General features: G+C 36.9%; 1 protein-coding gene across 2 annotated transcripts in view; it reads right to left on the bottom strand.

The window, feature by feature from the left end:
* Window positions 1-11,274: 11,274 nt before the first annotated feature.
* The window catches only part of LOC140624565 (uncharacterized), a 136,558-nt gene continuing 126,243 nt past the window's right edge, over window positions 11,275-21,589 (bottom strand). For both annotated transcript variants that reach the window (XR_012024027.1, XM_072811478.1), the window contains exons 5-6: window positions 18,840-18,939; window positions 11,275-13,724 (exon numbers count right to left, since the gene is read on the bottom strand). Coding sequence is in view for 1 of the 2 variants with exons in the window: in XM_072811478.1 (XP_072667579.1) it covers window positions 13,703-13,724; window positions 18,840-18,939 (122 nt within the window). In the remaining variant the exon portion in view is untranslated. The remainder of the gene's footprint in view (window positions 13,725-18,839; window positions 18,940-21,589) is intronic.

Here is a 21,589-nt window from a genome sequence, read left to right as displayed (position 1 = left end):
ATAACTTTTTTTTAAATGCCAGAAACTATGAAGAATTTTTGATAGATAGAGGTTAGATGTGGCTCAGGACAGCTTGATAAATTATCTTCCTGTAATAGGATGGCTTAATGGGAAAGCAGTGGAGACAATGGACCACTGGGGATTTGGTAAAATGAGGCAAGGGCTGACAAATGGATTGGTAAATTTGATTCGAGGCTTTTGGATTTCGTTTTGCTTTGGCTCTTTGGTTTTGTTCCAATGGTTTTTAACATAGGTGTTCCAGTGCGATAGGTGTTTCCATCACTGATGGAAAGATGCAGTTGATGTTTGTGCTCAAGATCCTGGAAATCTGTCAATACTGAGACTGACAATAGTCCTACTTAACAAAAATCTGCCCCATATTCTGCATATCTCACGCTTGGAACATGTCACTAATTTTTCATGTAGGTAAAACCGATTTATTAGTAGCTGAGACTAGAACTTTCACTTCATCTTACTCATAAATATGAAGTATTATTGAATAGTTTTAGCCCTCACTCTATTTTTCCGGTAATGTTATTACTGTGGAGATCAAGAAAAGATACCTTTCAGGGGAGAGAATGGGTCATTCCTCATTTTGGAAACTATTTCTTGTAATATTTGAATGGCCTAAGTCATAGAATTATTTCAACCTACACTCATATGAGTGCATTCACTATGGTTCTACATTCAGATACAAGCATCTAACTGCTTCAGCATTTCTACTGGTATAATCATCTTCAAGATGCATATATTAAAAATAGGTTCTTAGAAATCATTTCCCTTTAATATCACCTTTATATTACATGCAGGGCATCATATTGGTTCTTTTGACATGTATATAGTCACAATTCCAAACTGAATTCAATACAGTCAAGGGGAATCATAGAATATTTTCTTAAAGCTGGAGCACTGTGTGCTACAAGGTGTGAGCCCCTATTTTTGTCACTGTTCTAGAGAACGAGAAGACATTGTTGTTGGGCTCAGGAGCCCCAAAAGAGACTAAAGAATGACCTGTGTCCTCTGCAGTGCCAACAACAAGCAGGACATGTTGCTCTAGATCCAACATCACTGGCTCAAATGCAAACAGAGGCCAAACAGGTACTGGGTAGGCAGTTGTGGGGTGGGGATGGAGGGGCTTTGGCAAGTAGAAAATATTAGGAATGCCGCCCTATCCCGTGGACATAGCCACCCATCTCTAGCTGATTGATTATTGCTCTTAACGGTAATAATTTATTTTGGTGAAGACGTTGATGTGCCCCCAGAATACAGCTTCAAGGAAGGTCTTGGGGGTAGAATTCTATGGTCAGTTTTTGGCTGTCAGACCCAGCAGGGACTGTCTCAGTTGCAGATGGTCATCCTGCGCACCCCCCCGCCCCAAGTATAATCTCATACCAGCCAGCACAAATCAAATGCCTGTTTGAGGCAGAGCATAAGTATAGAACTGCCTTGAGCAGCTGTAGCTCTAGAGCTCCTGCCCTGGGGTCATGGTGCTTGCCTCTCGCCGACTACCTTGCCTCGATTTCTCCTTTTTGTTAGCATCAATCCTGAGGGCACTTCCTAATCAACATTGTGCCCACTAAACCTCCCAGAGAACCAAACGTGTGACACGCAGGGTAGTACCTCATGATAATCCTAAAGAGAAATTGGCAATGTGCATCCTCATGTGACCTCTCCTGATTTTCAACTGTCTACAGCTAATTTAAATCTTCCTCCCATCAATACATCTGTAAGGCTACATGTAGATCTCAGTTACGGAGAACACAGTTCAAAATTTGGCCAAGACAATTGTCCCAAAACAAGAATGAATAAAATCCCGTTTCACTGTTGAATGGGTCCCAGCTTAGACAGCAAGTGAATTTCCTGATGACCCTTCTCTTAGACCATCCGTTGGCCATTTCTGCTTGAGAGGACAGACTTCCCGAGGCAGCAGATTTCTGCCAGGCTAAATTACGTAAGGTTTGTTGAATCCAAGAATGAGCCACCGATTGTCACAGGCACCTGGAGCATACTCGTTCGTGCAGTGTGGTTAGCAGTCTGGTGAAGTTAGGTAGAACAGGAAAGGCCATTTCAGTGTCAGAGGTGACAGCCAATCAAAGTCTGGCACAATGAGTCACCACTTTCTCAACAACAACAATACAAAAAAACAAACAAACAAACAGAAAAAACCCCACGTATTTCTCTTCTCAGTTTATTCATGTCCTTGGCCTCTTCTCATATCTGTTCAGTCAACCGTTGGTGACAAATTCTCCTCTTTGACATTTTAGATGAAAGGTCGAATGGTCTAAGTGTCCAGGAAATGTAATCAAAAATGATTACATAGCAGACCTCAGAATAGATATTGATAAACACAAAATGAAAAGATCAAGGAAAACACATTCCTGTAAAATAAATATTACAGACATTTTCATAAAACTGTACACAAATAAAAACAAGTTACTTGGTAATTAGTCAATTAATCAGTCAATTAACACAGTAAAAAAAACACTCTTCTAATGAACTCTTAAAATCAGAGAACAAGTAAAACTGCACTGACAGAAAATAATGGTGTTAAGAGTGTTCCATATCACAATGTATGCTACGCAGCCCATGTAGAAATCAAAGCCAAATCTATAACATTAGGGCCACTTATTTTATTAAAAATAAAAATAATTTATTTATTTATTTTATTTTATTTATTTTATTTATAATAAATTTTGTTATTTATTTTTTAATAAAAATAAATGCAAGATCTAAAATAAAGAAGAAGAAGAATGATAAGGCACTCCATTAAAAACCACGTAATTTGTAAGCACAAGAGTTGTTCTTTGAATAAATAAAAATAAAACTATTCATATAATACTGTGAACAGGAGCTGCATATTGTCTATGTGTGTATTTGTACATATATGTTGAAGGTCGTGACATGTGACTAATCATACGTGCTAATTACACTATCAGAAGCAGGAGGCCCTGATAAAGATTCCTGAAGAATGGGATGTGAGAGTAAGCCTGGTCCAGAATTATGAGAAACAGGATGTCGGAGTCAGCTCAATGTAACTACCTAAAGACAATTAAATACCTGCTATTTTACTAAAAGTAGGATTGTGGGTGACAACTGTAGTTTTCATATAAATAGTGCTTAAAAAATCCCCTATAGTTTTGTTGCTTCCTGCTGGCTACCTGCATCAATTCAGGGTAGTTTTTATGAATTAGCTAAATTCTATATTCGCTAATGATATAATACGGTATATATGTTTTGGACCATCTTAACTGCGTAAACCTGTTTGCTCAGTATCTTTTTTATGAATTGTCCTTTTGAGATTTTGCATCAGGTTAGTCATTCTTTCTACTTTTATTGTCAATTTTAATAATGTATCCAAATAATATTATCCATTTCAAAACAATTTAATTGGTGGATTATACATATCTGCTACAATTCCAATAATAATAATAATACCAGTGATGTTTATTCTCTCTCTCTCTCTCTCACTCTCTCTCTCACTTTCATTGGAGAAAAAAGAAATCAAGACTGAAAGGAAATATGCCAAGTCATAAACATAGAGTTAGCCACTTTGCAAATTACTAGCTACCTTGGTCAGTTAATAAGAACCCAGTAGATATTTGCTGTTACTGGGAAGAGAATTAACATGATTTCTGTCAACATATCAAAGAAGAAAAGCCATATTATTATCTTTATAGATGTTGAAATATGGGTTTATAACAATTGACATTTGAAAAAAAAATAGACATTTGGTCCCGACGAAGATATTTAATAGTTAATGTGATCTGAGTGAGCACCAAATGTCTGCCCAACACCATGCAGTTTCAAATGTATTGTTTCAAAAAAAAATGTATTGTTTCATTCAATTCTTAAAATGGCTCTGGTTGGTGCTAAAGCACTCTTTTCAGACAAGAGGACTAAGGCCTAAAGAGGTAAATCCACTTGTTTGCAGTCGTGCAAGAAGTAATCTATTGGACTGAGGAGCAATGGGATAAGTAGAAAGAGAGCAGGAGACGCAGATTGCTACTTTTGTACTTTTTCATATGCTTTTCCAATTATTGGGTACTTTAAATCTAATTTATGAATTGCCTATATATATATACATATATATATATACACATATATATGTGTGTATATATATAAATATACACACACACATGCACATGCACACACACCCATAGGCACATATGTACACATATGTATGCTTATATAGAGTAGGGTCTGCATTACTGATATAAAAATCATATAAAACCATAAAAATATTATATGATCTAATATAAATTAAATGAATATATGAATTATGATACTATATGTAAAGAGAATCATTTTTAAAAGAAAATTGCTCAAATGTAGAGGCTTATGATGCATTAGAAAGAATATATAGTATTATCTCCTTTAATATTATTTTCATAAAATTACATAACCAAACCATGTAGTGATAATCACATTCATTAGGTCATAAGTATTTGTGTAGCTTATTTCATTCTGCATTTTATTGTATTTCATAGTTGTCTGCCAAAAGAACGCCATTAACTCAATAAAAGCATTTAAGTAAAAATACGTATATAAATCATAATATTTATTTATGTTTCCTTTAACATGTTCGTATTGCAAACATATACTGGTTTACAAACTGCATTTACAGTTCAGGGTTCATTGGAATCATAGCTTACATCATGAGATCTGGTTATCTTCCAGCGTTCAAAGATAATTAGCTCACAGGATACCCTGGGTGTCACTGGAAGCCTTGCATCCTTTCTGATACCTGCCGGGAATTTTAGAGTGCCCTTATCACAACTGGTTATTCCTGAGGCGGATTTGTGACTTCTCCTACCCTCTAGGAACTTTTCACGTCCTCCTTCTTATAGTTATTTCCTTATTTGCAACTTTTATGTGAAAGAAAAATAGACCTTTTAGCCCCCCCACCCCCCCAAAGTATCACTGACAAGCAGTACTGAACACTGTACTTCGTCACAGCCCAGCATATGGTACAAAATTAAATTTAGACGTATTTGGACCTTCTGTTCCTTAAAAGTAAAGGGACTATCTTTTCTGTTCCATCAGGGGACTTGAGGTTGTCCTCCCTGCTAGTGTGGCTCCCGCCTCCCGTTCTATGGAGGAGCTCCCTCTACTTTCTCCAGACTCCTTCTTTCTCTTCTAGTTTGCAGATACCTGACCTCTGAACTCTTACTCATTTTCCCCTCAGACAAGTTTATTCTTTGATTTATTTGAGTGCTACCCTAAGAACAATCTTTTCAGTTACAGTGACTCCCAAAGTGTTCTGTTAACCAAAGTCATCCTCCCTCCCTAGGGGAAATATGAGGCCACCTCTTAGGTTTTTTCTTCCCACAATGTTTACATTAAAGCAGCCTAATAAATAAATAGCGATTTCTAGCAATCATCGTCTGGTCTCACAACATTTCTATTGTGTGGTCATTTCAAGGACTACAGATTTAAGATGATCTGCTTCTCTTCCCCTCGGTCTCTCACACCCGACCCTAAGGCCGGCCTGCTCCCACCAGCCCCTGGCCCACATGGTCTCTAATCACATTTCAGTTCACACAGATATTAAATGAGACGGGTGGACTATAAGGTTTCTGAAGATATTTTCCATTTAAATAACCAGAAGTGTGCTTTCACATATATCTAGTAAGCAAGGGAAAAAGAAAGATAATTGACCTAACTAGTACATTTATTTCATTTGCTAATAAAGCTTTCTTTATGATTTGAAATATGAATTCTCAAGCCCATTAAAATGCAGTGCTAATTATATTTTCAGAAGTATCCATTTATTTCCTTCCTGGGTTTTAATAAAAACAAGCTTTTAATTTTCAGTACCATCTTTATAAGACGCTTTTATTTGTAGAAGTAACAGTACTTCAAGAATAATATTTTTTTTTTCTTTGCACCATGTCTCGTGATTGTAAAATCTAATCTACAGCTCTAAGTTGGGACTTCTCTAGGGAGAGCTGGGGCGTTGGTGTCATTTCGCTGAATTCTGTGTCTCAGAGAATTCTTAGAGATTTACAATTGTCTGAACCAAACTAAGCTAGGAGAGTAAAGAGAAAGTAAGAATAATTATTTGGGGTTTTTTTTTTTTCAAGTTTTTATTTGCATTTCCCTTAGTTAACATTCAGTAAAGTACTTTCAGGTATAGAATTCAATGACTTATCACTTACATACCACACCTGGTGCCCATCATAAGTGCCCTCCTAATACCCATCACCCATTTAGCCGACCCCCTCTACCTACCTCCCCTCTGTGAATCCTGTTTCTTCCCTAGAGTTAAAAGTCTGTTTCCTGGTTTCTCTCTCTGATGTTTTTAAAAGAAAGACTCCTTATGGAGGCTTTTGTGGAATTGAATTAAGACTTTAAAAATTACAAACAGTCAACTATATACTTCCAGTATATTGTTTTTAAGCATCAACATCTGTCTACAATAAAATGAGAAAATAAAATGAAATAAGACAAATAGGATTTTGCATTGAAAAAAAAATTGCTTTGAAATGGTCAACATAAGGGAAAAATAACTGAAAAGCAGAAAGATACAGTATTTTATGATATTTTCCCTGGTACTTAACCTTGTCATATACTATTCAATTAAATAAGTATACATTCTTCTTCTCTGAAATATCATATTTTAGGTGTCAAATCTGGTCATACCCCGTCTTTCTACAACAGAACTTCATCTTCTAAAACTGTACTGCTTAAATAAGTTGTATGTTGCACATCAAATCTCTTAGACACACAGTTGTCTTGCTATGACATATTCTCACTCTTTGTCTCTTTTGTTGTTTTTTGGGGGGGAAGGGTTATTTGTTTTTAAAGATTTTATTTATTTATTTATTTGAGACACAGAGAGAGAGGCAGAGACACAGGCAGAGGGAGAAGCAGGATCCCTATGGGGAACCCAGTGTGGGACTCAATCCAAAGACCCCAGTATCACGATCTGAGCCAAAGGGGGCACACAGCCACTGAGCCCCCCAGGTTCCTCTGTTTTTCTCTTTTGAAGGGAATTATTTTCAAATAAAATTTTCTTCCACCTTATAATAAAGGATATGAGTTCACTTTTTATGTTTGGCTACTGTCCGCTTTCAAGACCCAACACTCCCCTTTCCTGCCCTACCTTTGGGCAAGCTGATAAGAAAGACCAGGTGCTCCTTTCTCTGGGAACCAGAGTTCAAAGTAATCAACCCCGAGCCCATGTGTGGGGACCTGCATCCCACCTACCTCTTACATACACACACACACACACACACACACACACACACACAAAGTCAACTTCCTGTACTCTGACAAGCCATTTTTTTTTCACCCGCGGAGGCCAACACTTCTCTCCCAAGAAAGGTTCACTATATGAACAATAAACATGGCTTCTTGGTATGTGGGGGTAGCATCATCGGTCCCAAAATCCAAACTAAATTTTGGGTGAGCGGCCTGTCATGTTTCTGTTTCTGTTCAGCACACTTCCACTATTTAGAAAAGATCTCCCTCTGCCCATGGGATGATACAAGTAAAAGTCTTTCTTGGCTATTAATTTCTCCAGGAAGGTGATCATATGAGAAGAGCCTTCTTTTGTAATCAAGAACATAGGGAAGAAGAGGTAATTGTTTATTTCATACAGTTCCCTCTATTTTAGTTTTTTAATCAGTGGGCATCACAACAACAACAACAACAACAACAACAACAACAACAAATCAGTGACTGCCAGCATTGTGGCTCTTTAAGGAAGGTAAAGATCAATTTAGCATAATAATTTTATTCTCATTTTCTGATTCACTTCTAGGAGTAGGGTTCAGTTGTACATTTTTTGTCCCCTGATATACCTGAAATAGGTTAGACAAACAGACTAGCTGCACAAATCCAAAGCCTTATTTTTTTTCTAGAGCCAAAATTTTCCCTATTTCTGCTCTTACCTTAATTATTTTTCCCAGGTACAAGGTTTATTATGACCCACTCGGGGTTATATAATTATTCACATGACCCTATAAAATTAACCTTAATTCAATGTCAAAAATTGTAATGCCTTACATTTAATTCACCATAATTTTTTTCCTATTATTAAATCCCTAGAAAGAAATTAAAGGACATAAGTAAAACTCCTTTAGAAATTAAAAAAAAAAAACGATGGAATCATCCTTGTTTTATCTTAGAGACATCATCTTACCAAGATCATACCACAATCCAAAGTAAAGCTGTCTTTTCTTATGTCCATTTCAGACATTAAAGGACAAGTACAAAAACACATTCAAGAGAAAACTGGAGGTTAAAACTATGACAAGCCAACATGTGCAGAAAGTAATTCTACAAAACGAAGTACCCTGTGCTCATCCCCTAGGGTAACATTATGTCAGCATGTCAGGCTGTTACTCTGACAGAGTAACCCGAGGGAGGTTGAACAATGTCTGTGTCTTAGGTAATGTCTTGGTTCAGAGAGCTCAGAGGACCTGTGCCCTATCGGGTTCATCTGAGCACTAAATCTTTAGAATAAGTAGATGTGCTTTCATTTTAAACCCAGTTCTTTCTAAAACATTGGTCAGACCGAAATAAACCCCAGGTCCCTAAATTTGCCTTTCACTGTAATCCCTGCAAATGCAAAATATGGGAGGCCTATGACATCAAAGGCTCCCAAACTTCCTGTAAAAGTGTCCCCACCCAGAGTGCTCTCAGTGTTCCTGGAACCATACTGAACGTGAAAATAATTTCTAGAATCATATTGATGTAGCTTAACAGATACTGATGCCATTTTAACCTGCTGAGGTGGTGAGACTGAGCACTATGGCCTTGAGAGCACTTTGGCTGTTAACGTAGCACCCATCAACTTAACTGTTTGATGTATTATTAGGAAATTTTCCGCGAAACGATCTGCTATCACCATAATGAAGTTCTGTGCTTCCCATTATGCAAACAAATGGACAGTGTGGTCAGTGTGGATTTCTTCCCAGAGTCCTTTCATGGCCTTATGCTTAAACTTTGCTTTCTGTGATTTCCAGAAGTCAGCAATCTACGCGGAGTTAACATAATTTAATTAGCCATTTCAGTTATTCTCGCTGCTTGGATCACTAATGCTACAAGATTAAAGACTTAGTGCCCTCTTAAAATATTTCTTTCCCGATTCCAGTCCTTTGGGTCCGTATGTGAACTACAGTAGGCTTCTGTTGTACAAGTACCAAGGTTAACTTTGGCAAAATTCCTTAACAGCGTCCTTATTTTAGTTCTGGTCAGAATGTGCGCACCACAGCCCTTTTATTCATTGTGTTTGCCTCTCATGGAGTAAGTCAGTGCCTAGATACCAGTGTTTTAATGTTTCCAATATTACTAGGAGATTCTCTTCCTTCATAATTGCATGACAGCTGTGACCCTGGACAGACTATCTGTGAGAACAGAATGTGATTCTGCAGATCAGCATGCATCTTATAGTACAGTTCTAAAATGAAGGACCTATGTTTTTTGCTGAGAAAAATGCCTTTTACCACTATCCCCTTAAAATTAGGATGGTTTCTTATTAAGAAAGTGTCAAAAAAAAAAAAAAAAAAGAAAGTGTCAATGATAAAGGAGTGTCAGACTATTGAATTCTTCCTTCTATTTTGAGAGTCAGAGTTGACTTGATTGCACTAATTTGACTGGTCAAGTTTATATCTTGTAATAAGCCTTTCCAAATTAGGCTAGAAGGAAACTAGCATAGGGAAAAAATAACTATGGCTTTATCATGGGCTGGTTTGACTTGTTAGATGCTGTGGCAACCATCTTTCAGATCTTGCCAAGATGAAGACCTCAGAAAAAACAAATGAATGTAAAGTATGCTGATCTTCCCAGGACCTTGGGATACCTTGTTATTACTTATACTTTCTTCTTAGAATGGCCAAAAAACCCTCTTTAGAGGTTACACAGGTCACTAGTACCTGGTTATAGGTAGTTTTCTTGTAGTTTCTCAGGATCCTGGACTTCAGAAATCTCAAAATTTTCAAACCATTAAAAAATTCTGCTTCTAAAGACTAGCATATGCCATATTTAGAAGGCATATAGTAAAAATGCACAAGTTCTTTAAATTTTTTTGTTTTAATAAGTTAATTTATTTCAAATGGTGCCCAAACAATTTAAGGATAAAATATAGTAGAATCATTCTACCAGGACGTTTTTAAGATTTTTATTTCTAAATAATTATAGTACCATATTACTTTATAAAGACTGAAATATAAATTTCGCAACTTATAATTTTAATGATCCATTGAACACCGACTCTTTCCGTCATCTTGATTTATTTCCACAATAATCCTAAATGTAGATGCTACTAATCCTTTTTTTCCTGCAGCTTTAGCCAATTTATATTTTAAAAAGATATTCAAATTTGGATAGTTTTTCCATATTATGAGATTCCAGATTATATGAGTCTTGTTTACTATTTGAAAAGTAAATTGTTCAATTTGAGGGGAAAACATTTTCTAAGGAAACACTGAGAAGGAAGATTTCTGCAGAAATCTTCAAAAAGTAAGAATGCCGTCATAGAATGTCAAACACCTAAAATATATTGCATTGTCACCTCTGGCTAAAATGGGACCTAACCTATATTATGTCTTCCAAGAGCAATCAGGTGTATGGTTGCCATATTGGAGGAGTGGTCCTAGAACCTCTGACCCTATGATACATCATATGGTGCACAAAAGAGTCCAGGAAGAAAGTTAAAAAAATCTGTCAGCCCAGTATGAACCTTGAGCCAATGTAGGAGAAGCCTATACCTATTCCAGTGTGGACATAGCCAAACTTTCCTAGAAATGAGCTGATTTATCTATTGCTTCCAAAGATTGTATCACCCTCCAAGGATTAATCAGGAACCACTCTGTTTATTATCATCATTATCATCAATGTTACTATTTTAAAGCTTTTTTTTTTTAAATTCATTTATTCATGAGAGACACATACAGAGAGAGAGGCAGAGACACAGGCAGAGGGAGAAGCAGGCTCCATGCAGGGAGCCCGATGTGGGACTCGATCCTACGACTCCAGGATCACTCCCTGGGCTGAAGGCAGACACTCAACCACTGAGCCTCCCAGGCATCCAATGTTACTATTTTAATCTTGACTTCTTCTGTGAAATAAAGGCTAGAAATCAGACTGACTTGGGGACTAAGATAGCAAGTATAAAGTATGTGATAAAAAAAATAAAGTATGTGATAATTTATGGAATATCTTTTTATTTAATCTATATGTCTCTGGGATTTCTCTTATAAGATAAAGGAGGATTATGTGGAAGCAGACATTTTTTGAATGAAAAATAAAGACAATCTCCATATAAAATTCTGTTACATGAAACATTCGCTGCTTCTTAAATTTATTCATGCCATGAATATTAGTAAAAGCAAACAGTAATTGTGAAAATATTCTCTATGGAAAGTTTACAAGTGACACAAAATACTTTTTTCATGGAATAAAAAAGAAAAATTCATGTACATGAAAATGATTCAACACATCTCATTGAAGGTTTTCTTCGCTGTGTGACCTTTACCAAAAACAAGACTATAACCTTGTATATATTTTGACTTTGTTTCATAGATTTTAAAAAATTCTACAATATTAAAATTCTGTGTTAGATATACAAAATCCAAATATCTAATCTAATAGATAGATCTCCTTATGTGTAAAGTGGTATTGCTTATCTTAAATTTTAAGCTTTTAGGAGTGACAGGTGCAGTATTTTCAAAGACTTAAGCCATGATCCATTTATTATGAATATAAAAATTAGTTGTGTGGAGGATTACTTTAGCTTTGAAAGGCTCACTTATGCTTTAGATAAAGGCATTTTCATATAGCTTTATGAATTTAAACCTTTTAATGTGAAAACCAATGTCAGACACTAAAATATGAAGTGCTGTTCTTCTTGTTTAACTTGAGCCACTTGAAATAAGTTATGACTTTGTATATCATATAGGTATAGAAATTACCCTCTTATCTTGTTGATTGATCTATAAATAAATAATATATACATCAGTAAGCTCATTTAAAGTGAAGCCGGGGGCTTTGTAAAATCCTACTAGTAATCTTTGCAAAAAAAAAAAAAAATAGAACTGATCATACATACAAAGTTAAAGCATCATAGTATTATGGTTATATCTACCCATAAAATACCATGAACAGTTATTTTAAATATAGATGCTAACGTTACTGATTAATTCTGATTATTTTGTATGTAATTCACCTAAGCATTTTGCTTTTTTCTCTTCATCTTGCCATCTGGTTAGTCGAAGCTCTCACAAATGAGAATATGCAGCGAGACACAGGATACAAACTAGCTGGGGGTATGAAACTCAGTGGTACAAGATTTATTGACACAGCTGCTTGATTTATTTTAATGGTTTTTTTTTTTTTCCTGTTTTTTGCAAAGCTGGAGGCAGACACATTATGCAGGAAACATGATGTGGTAGTTTTAAATGATGGCACTGAAATCTCTGACACTCTTCCCATCAAGAGGTGGAGTCTATGTCCTGTTTCCTTAATCCTGGCCTAGAGGTCATAGACTGGTGTAATAAATTTTGAGACAATAATACTGAATAAATTCCCAGGCTTGATCACAGCAGACCATGCAGCCTCCTCCAGAGTCTCTTGGAATCCCTGCTCACCAGAAACTCTGTTTGGGAAGCTCAGTAGGTAGGAAGTAGGACTCTCTTAAGCTTTGCCGTGCTGAAGGCACCGGGATAATAAGCATTGCAGCTGACAGCCTACACTGAGCTTGCAGCTGACAACCAACAATTGACAAGCATGTAATTGAGTCTCTTGGATGACATCAGCAGAAGAGACCCCAAGCAAACATTGCCCAGCCAACCAATTACCGAATCCTTGTTCCACAAAATTGTGAGCAAAATAAAATTATTGTTTTAAGTCCTAGAGATTTGGTATTGTTACATGAGAATCAGATCACCTGGGCCCCAACTCTGCATCCTTTACCCGATTGAGGATATATTCATGTTTAAGCTGAATTTGATTTAGGAACCAACATAAACACTTCAGGAAAAAGAATATGTGTGTTGTATGTTCAAATTCTCCCTGCATCGAGGAAAATACCCAGATTACCAAAAGGATATGATAGCAGGAATTCAACTTTTTAGGCCATCTCGCCCTTAGCTTGCACCTGTGGGTATGTGAGAGGTCTTGTTTGACCAGCTAAAAGAGCAGGAAAAAAGCCTGCATTGGGTTTACAGATGGCTCACTCAGTATTTGGATGCAAATTGAAAAGCAATAATGGTTGCATCACAGCCACATTTGTGGTGCCCTGGGAGACCGTGAATGCACAGGAGAGAGAAGAGGAGTGTCACTTGGAGCCCAGAGAACTGCTGAAGCGAGGGAATTGTGGTTCATCCACGCACCATGCACCTCCTCTCCTTTTGGAAGTTTTTCTTCAGGAAGAGGGATGTGTGGGACCCGTGGAAGACTTGCCTCCCAGACCTGTGTGAAGGATTAGGTCTGCGTGACTCAAGGGTTGGATGGACTCTGGCGACAATAGAATGTGCTTTTCAGGTCTGTGACTGCAGGAAATGGAACGGATCAAGGGCTCCAGCTGATGTGCTCTGCAGTCTGTTGCTCCACTTCCCGTGTTTCTCCCAGGCCCCCCCAGCCAATGGCTGAGTGTGGGGGGTACAAAGGCAGGTGGTGAGGGACTTCTCTGACAGGCAATTTGTATCAAGAATTCACTGATAACCTTACCAAACCGTCCTTCAAGCTGCATTGCAATCTAGTACGCTTCACGGATTGTCCTGTAAGACATAGAAACTTCTTGCAGTAGATAATATTATTATCATTTACTTTTAAGGACAACAGAAGCTTAATGATGTCAGGATCATTTTTTAAGGTCACATGGTTGGAAGTGTTACAGCTGGACTTTCCAACCAGGAAGTCTGATAATAGAGTCTGTTTAATACAAATTAGCTAAAATAACATTTCCCCAATATGATTTTTATTGAATCTTGTATCATTTTCTTTTAAGCACCAAGAAAGTTAGCGTCTGGGCTCTGGGAGGAAATGTAAACCTTTTTATGCCAGGACTCAATGCAAACAAGATGCATATTTAAAGTAACGTACCTATCTTATTAGTGACTCCGCAGGTGAATTCTGGTATATACTGTTACCAGACTTATATAGGCTACACTCTCATGAAGTAAACCACAATATATGTTTTAGAAAGAATATATTTAGAAGACATGAGTAAGGCATCTTGGTTTTTGGATTGCACATTTTAATTTGCATAGGAAGGCTCAGACTCAATCAATCAATCAATCAATTTTCAGTGATTCAACACGTACCGAGTTCAGGGTGCTGACCTTATTATGAAATCACCACCATGGCCCCAAGCAGCTAATTAGGCACCTATGATGGGCATTTTCATGGGTATAACCACACTTCTATGTATATAGCTGCAATGGGTATGCAGATAACATCATACAGTGCCTTTCTGGAACAATATGTCTTAAAATTAGCATAGTCGACAATAAGTGATAGTTTAAGCAAATCACTTTGGAGAGGCTCTCAAAATGATTTTAGTAAACCAATAAATATTCTTTGTTTCTTTATATTTTTGAATGTTATATAACTTTCCAAGTTTCCAGACTCAGAGGTTACACTAACAACATCTTCCTAAGGATATAAAAAATGTGTACGTTGAGATGAAGAAAAAGATCTATTTATACAAATTTGGCATGTCAGCCAGTAACAAGGAGACTTAAGGCTTCAAGAGGAATTATTTTAAATTAAACTAATTGGAGGTTTTATTTTAATTAGTGCTCTGAGAAGATTGTTGCAAGAAATTAAAATTCAGGTTTTTTTTTTTTTAATGAGAAATGGCTTAAGGCAAATCATTTTCACTTCTCACAACTAAACTTTAAGTGAATCATGGGAAGTAGAACACTTTTTTCTGAGTGACCTACCATTAAATACAAAAGTTTCTTCAATATGCTTTCAAAATTGTTACTTTTACTCCTTGTGCATTTATAGTTGTACTAACTTTCTTTTTCAATACAAAACATCTGCCAGTTGAGGTAATCCAATATTTTTTCTAACCCTAAAATTATTTCTTTTAAATGGGAAGGAAGCATTTCTTTCATAAGAGAATAAAGTATACAGATATAGATATACTGTGGCAATTCAAAAATATTAAAGCTATGTTTCTTCAACAAGAACCTTTTAAGGGATCCCTGGGTGGTGCAGCGGTTTGGCGCCTGCCTTTGGCCCAGGGCATGATCCTGGAGACCCGGGATCTAATCCCACATCGGGCTCCCAGTGCATGGAGCCTGCTTCTCCCTCTGCCTATGTCTCCGCCTCTCTCTCTCTCTCTGTGTGACTATCATAAAAAAAAAAAAAAAAAAGAACTTTTTAAAAACCAACATTAAGAACCATTAAACAATAATTGTTTAATTATTAAATATTAAGCAATATGAATTGTGATCTCAAATAAAAAAATGTAATCATTAGGCTATGTTATTTGAAAGTCATGGGATGTCTTTGCTAATTTTAATATTTGAAATTTTAAAAATAAATTTGAATAGAATTTCATAATACACTTCAAAATAAATACATATATTTAAATGATTAAAATTATTAAATATAAACTTATATGAATAATATTATTAGCAAAATTCCAAAATAATTGCTGTAAATTTGGTTCTCTTCTTTCAGACAGATGGAATGAAAATAATAATCAGACACATTCTTATTGCTTAGTAGGAGAAATCATCAGTTCACAAAGAAACAGATGCCTTTATCTTAGTGTTTCAAAAAACATTGTCAGGGGCTTCCTTCTGGAGTTCTGAAACAGAGAGAGATATCTTCAAATATCTATTCAAAGGCAGACTCTGGAAGCAATCCTTAATATAAGTTGGGACATGACACTGGAATGAATTTTAATGTGTGCAATTTTGCAAGGAGAATCATGAATTAAGTCCAGAATAAAATTGGACTTCATGTCTTTTAAAATGCCCTGAAAAAATATTTCTTTCTTAACCAGAATTTACATTATATTTAAGAGGCCTAAAATCATTAAAAATTATCCTTATATATTATACTGCAAAGATGCATATGAAATTCAGGAACCTAACTGAAACTTTGGAAACTACCCCAGAATCACTTATTAGTAATGTGATCACCAAAAATCCAGTAAATTCTTAAGTTCTACAAGAGCATTTGTTATTGGTCTACTAAAATATCTAATAAATATTTGCCTTTGGCATCTTAATCTATACAAAACTGAAGACATTAATTTGTCACAACATTATTTGAATGGGATTTTTTTTTGAGAATTAGGCCAGACTAACCTTTTTTTTAAAGGAGACCAGGTTAAACAATTTTACCCTTGAAAAATTAGCATTATGGGACAGCAAACAACTTTGATTCTAGCTCAGCATTATATCTATATCTATCTATACCATATATAAATATGTATGTAAATATATCATGGATATATATACACACGTACATACACATATATTTTCCATGTATGAAAAGCATGATCCTCATTCTTAGGAAACGTGGTAGGATTTGAAGATTTTATGGAGCTTAAAGGAGGGAGATGCGAAGTCTGGCCACCAAAATTTGAGGCTGAATACATGTACAAGCACACACACATCTAGATATTTGTAGGTACATGCAGATATATGCATTCATTTTGCTGCTTTTTGCCTTTATAGTCCCTTGTTGGACACCGAGAACACATTCCGTCTTTTATCATAAGGTCTCACACACACTATTTTTCAATATTACCTCTATCATTTACTCTTTTACATATAATAAATGTTTGACAAAATTTTGCTCAAAAAGTGACATGAGCTTTTAAGGAAACTTTTATTCTGTGAGGCCTGAGGCAGTATGTGTCATTTCTCAGCATGCTAGCTTATCCTAGACATTTCTAATTTGGAGTTGTAGATATTTTCTTTTTTCATTTTGGAAAGGTGCTCATATTCTATGGAGTCGAGAGAAACAAATGGCATGAGAAGACATCATTCTGACACATTTTCCTTCTATCTTACAATTATTTTGTAATTGGGCAGTTGTATCGATATTGAAAAGTAAAGTCCTAAATATGGCAAAGGATACCTTAAAACTAAATTAAAAGACAAATGATAACCAAGATAAAATAGTTGTCATGAAAAGGGGAAATGTTAAAATTCCTTACATACCAAGAAGTCATAAAATACAATTTTAAAAATGCACAAAGGTAATTCACAGACCAGGAAATGCAAATGAACATTCCTTAGTTTTTTTTTTTTTTTTTTTTTTTCAGTTAACCAGGGTTCTGGAGTGCTTAGTCTGTAGCAGATGCCATTCCAGGTGCCGTGGAAGCAGGGCCTTCTAAATGAAAAGAGCAAGGGGGAAAGTTCTTGGCTTCCTAGAGCACTTACAGTCTCGCAGGGAGGAGCTGCGGAACTGAAAATAAATAAGTAAATAATGGGATGTATAGAGTTCTGGAAGTTGACAGTGTCCTGAAGCAAAATTAAGTAGGGTGAGGGGACCAAAGGGCACAGAGGCGGGGAACATCGCTGCTTTATACAGAGTAACCAGATAAGGCCATATTTATAAAGCGGTATTAATCAGGGCCCTGAAACAAGTGAGGCAGTGTGGGTCCCTGGCAGAAAGCAGAAGGAACAAGACACACAAAGTCCCCAACGTGTGACCTTGATGGCTTGTCCGATGTGGCAAAAAATAAAAATAAAAATAAAATAATAATAAATGAGCATATGGAGTAGAAATTCGGTGATGTCAGAAAGGGAGCTGGGCCCGGAGCTTACATGTCTTGCCGACCACGGTAAGGCTTTGCTCTTGACTGTCAGTGAAGTGGGAAGCCGCTGGAGGGTGTTGAGTAGGGTCAGCATGCAGGTGACATTAAGATGTGTGGAATTATTTGAATAACCTGAAAATGTGAGTATAGTAAAGAGGTCTGAGGTCAGGGCACTGCAACTTGTAGACCTTAGTGAGTGAAGCTACTAACAGGACATAGAGAGAGATTGAGAGAGAGAGAGAGAGTAGAAGTAATGCGGGAAAGACCCAGTTATCCCAAAATGCAGAGCAGTAAATCAGTTTAGGGAGGCACAGTTAAAATATTTCCAATTATTTTGATGGCTTAATGTAAGATGAAGCCTGCAAGCGAAATATGTGGCTTGGCAACGTGGAAGTCATCGGTGGCTTTGCCAAGAGCTGCTTGAATGGACGGTGAGGGAAGAGCCGTGTGGGGTCAGCAGGGGTTAGAGAGCAAACACAGGAGAACCCGCAGGAGGGGACAGAGAGCACTGTTTCAGGAGTCTGCTGTAAAAAGCAGCAGAGAGATGAAAAGACAACTAAAGGAGACGTGGTGTCAAGAGGATTTTCTTAAACAAAATGTACTGTTCTTTATATTCAGACGTCCCCAGAGCTGTGATAGACAGCAAATAGAAAGGCAAAGAACGATGACACAGCAGGTGGGGGGGGGGCTATTGGATCAATATTCGTAGGAGAGCAAAAAGGGGTGAGAGAGAATCTACAGGTAGAAGGTGAGCCTGAGGGGCCAAGGCAGCTCATCCGTGGCGTGTTCTTGAGGGTGCCTCTGGAAACACCTATCACACCCAAGAGCCAGTAATCCAGGGAGATGTGTTTGTATAAGTGGGAACATGGGGAAGCGATACACGATGGGCTCTTATCAGCCTTGACCCCAAAACAGCAAAATGGAGAAGGGCGCCAAGGCAGCTTCCTAATGGAGATGTGGCCTGTTAGTCAATGGATAAATCATAGCGACTACCTACACGTCTGGCTTCTCTTACTGTTTCTAAAACTCACATATTTGTTCGATATCAAGTTTTTCTCAACCCTGTCTACACATTGGAATCCTCTGGGGCCAAAGAAAACCCAACCTTAACAATACTGGGGGCCTGGGTGCCACCACCAGAGATGCTGATGTAAACCATCGGGGGCGGGTCAGCCGAGTTTCTGAGCATCTGAGGAAGTTTAGACCTGGAAAAACATCAAAAAGCAAATTGAATATTAATCAATAAACATTGGTTTGATTTAATATTTGTAAATTATAGGAAAATCGGTGCATTTATGTAGGTAGCCGTATCAAGTTTATATGAATAAATAGGTCGGTGGAATGGCGATGAAATGATGAAAGCAGGAAAAGTTGGGGATTTTGGTTTAGTTTTTTGTCATTGGAATTCATATGTAGTATTTATGAGTTTGGAAGAAAATCTGTAATACTATATATGTAATTAGATCAAATTAAAAGTAAATAAAACACCTGATTTATGAAACCATCATTATCTTCTGCCTTTTAGTGGCTGTTTCTTTGAAAGAGAAATATAAATAAATAAAATAGCTTATTCAATACTTATTGATCTGCTCAGGAGGATAACTGATCATTTCATAATCTTTGACTCTTATTTCATCCTAAATAGAACTGTCTTGTTTTTTCTTCCCATTTCCATTTATACATTTAGCTGTATTCCATTTGCTTTTAATTTTTTCAAAGAAAAATCACTTTGGCTTTGCAGCCTATATTCCATTCAGGTCCCCATTTTATTTTTACTTGATACTTAAATCTCATTTTTTCCCCCTCTTTTTCAAGGTGCCTACCTTTGGGTTTTATTGAATTTTAATAAAACAGAAAGGAGATCCAGTTCATAATGTTTTCCTCTCTTCTCTGAGTTGAATATTATTTTCCCTATTTTTAAAATTGCATCTCTGTTGTGTGCATGGCTGTACCCATGTGTGCGTGTCTCTGCGTGTGTTATTTACTCGTATTTGACGGAGCCCTAGCTCGTTGCTTTCTTACAATTGTCTAAATTCTCCTTGCTTATCCTCACTATCCCACTCTCGGTTTTGTTTTTCTTCTGAGAACTTAAGCCAAAGCTCAGCTTGTGAAACGCTGATACCTCTCAGTAATTACTAACCTAGGAATCCCATAACCGTGGCAGACAGGCTTCCTTGCTGTGCCATTCCTTACTGATGACTATTGTAGCCTCTCTGGCAAGGGCCAACGCTTGGATATGACTTTTTTGCCTGGCCCGAAAGTCCATGCCAGGTCACAGGAGGCGCCTTTCTTGATGCCACTGATCATTTGGATATTTTCCTATTTCAGCCATCCTCTACATCCTGGGGTGTCATAAATACTAATGCATTCGTGTGCTCCTAAACTAGCTGGTGGTAGAAAATTAAATCAAAGTCATGTGGGTACAGGGTATCATCTAGGGCTTCTTGCCCATATTTTCTGTCATTATTAAGGCTTTTATATGTTTTGTTGCTGTCACCTTAATTGGGCTATTTGGGCCTTCCACTGACATTAATTGCGATTGCCAACATCTCAAAGTTTTCCTTCAAAAAGGTCAAGTTCTGCAAGAGTTTTCGTACTTAATATTCTATTGAGGGCACGCTCTCAACACCTAATAACTATCTGCTTGTCTAGTTATTGTAAAACCGCCCTTATTACAAATAAGAGTGCCATTGTTTTAAAATTGTTCTCATCCAAGGTATAAGACAAATCCCAAGTGCTGTGCTTAATGCTACTTCCACCTCCAATCTTTACTCTTGAGATCCTCTGGGATTCCCTATACGTCTTTATAGGTCACAAGGTTTTGTATAGGAATGGAAGATCTAAGTTGACTTTCATGATCTCCTTCAGTCCAGTTCAGTGGCATCATATATCCCACAATTTCCTTGAAGGATCTGGGCACATGGGGGGCTCAGTGGTTGAGCATCTGCTTTTGGCTCAGGTCATGATCCCGAGGTCCTGGGATAGAGTCTTGCATTGGGCTCCCCGCAGGGAGCCTGCTTCTCTCTGTGCCTGTGTCTCTGCCTCTCTCTATGTGTCTCTCATGAATAAATAAATAAAATCTTTTAAAAAAATTTCCTTGAAGGATCTTTCATTTCTAGTACAATTCTCTATTTTCCAGAATTCTTCTTTTCTATATTCTTTGGATATTTTAATAAAATTCTGCAGGAAGGGACTGACTCAAACAGTGCACATATTTTATCATATAATTTGGAAGTCTGGAATTATCTTGACAAAATTAGGTTGTTATTTTAAAATTCTAAATATAGGTTATATTTTGAGACATTATTGAAGCTTAAATCCTTGCTATATTCTTAGTTGAACATCTGCATTAAGTTGTTTATAACCCATTTGCTCTTTTCATAATTTGATTGCATATGAATTAACAACTCTATTCAGGTCACAACCAGAAGTAAATAGTTTTATTTTGATTCAATCACACTTCCTTAAATTGTGAAAGTGATTTGGACTTCCTTTTCACATTCAGTAAAAGTTCCTTCTAATGCTGACATCAGCTGAGAAATCTTGTCTATTTTAATATGATAAATCTGTCCATCGACAGACTGGTTATATAAGGAGTATAATGCTGCCACCACCATTTTAGTGGATTCATGTAGTTGAAGTGCTTTTCCGTTGGAGTATTGGCCCAGTATGGTTTCAATGGTTGGTGTGTGACTTTCACTCATTGAAGGTCACAAGGACAAGGGTGCGTTCTAACAGACTCGAGATCATGACCTGAGTCAAAAACCAAGAGCCTGACACTCAGCTGACTGAGCCGCCCAGGTGCCCCCAGTTGTTTTCATCTTGCATTTCTTGACACTATGGTTCATGAAGAGA

This window comes from Canis lupus, chromosome 34, assembly GCF_048164855.1.
Source record: "Canis lupus baileyi chromosome 34, mCanLup2.hap1, whole genome shotgun sequence".
Classification (NCBI taxonomy): domain Eukaryota; kingdom Metazoa; phylum Chordata; class Mammalia; order Carnivora; family Canidae; genus Canis; species Canis lupus.
Note: the sequence above shows the minus strand (reverse complement) of the source record. Positions and strands in the feature narration are given on the sequence as shown.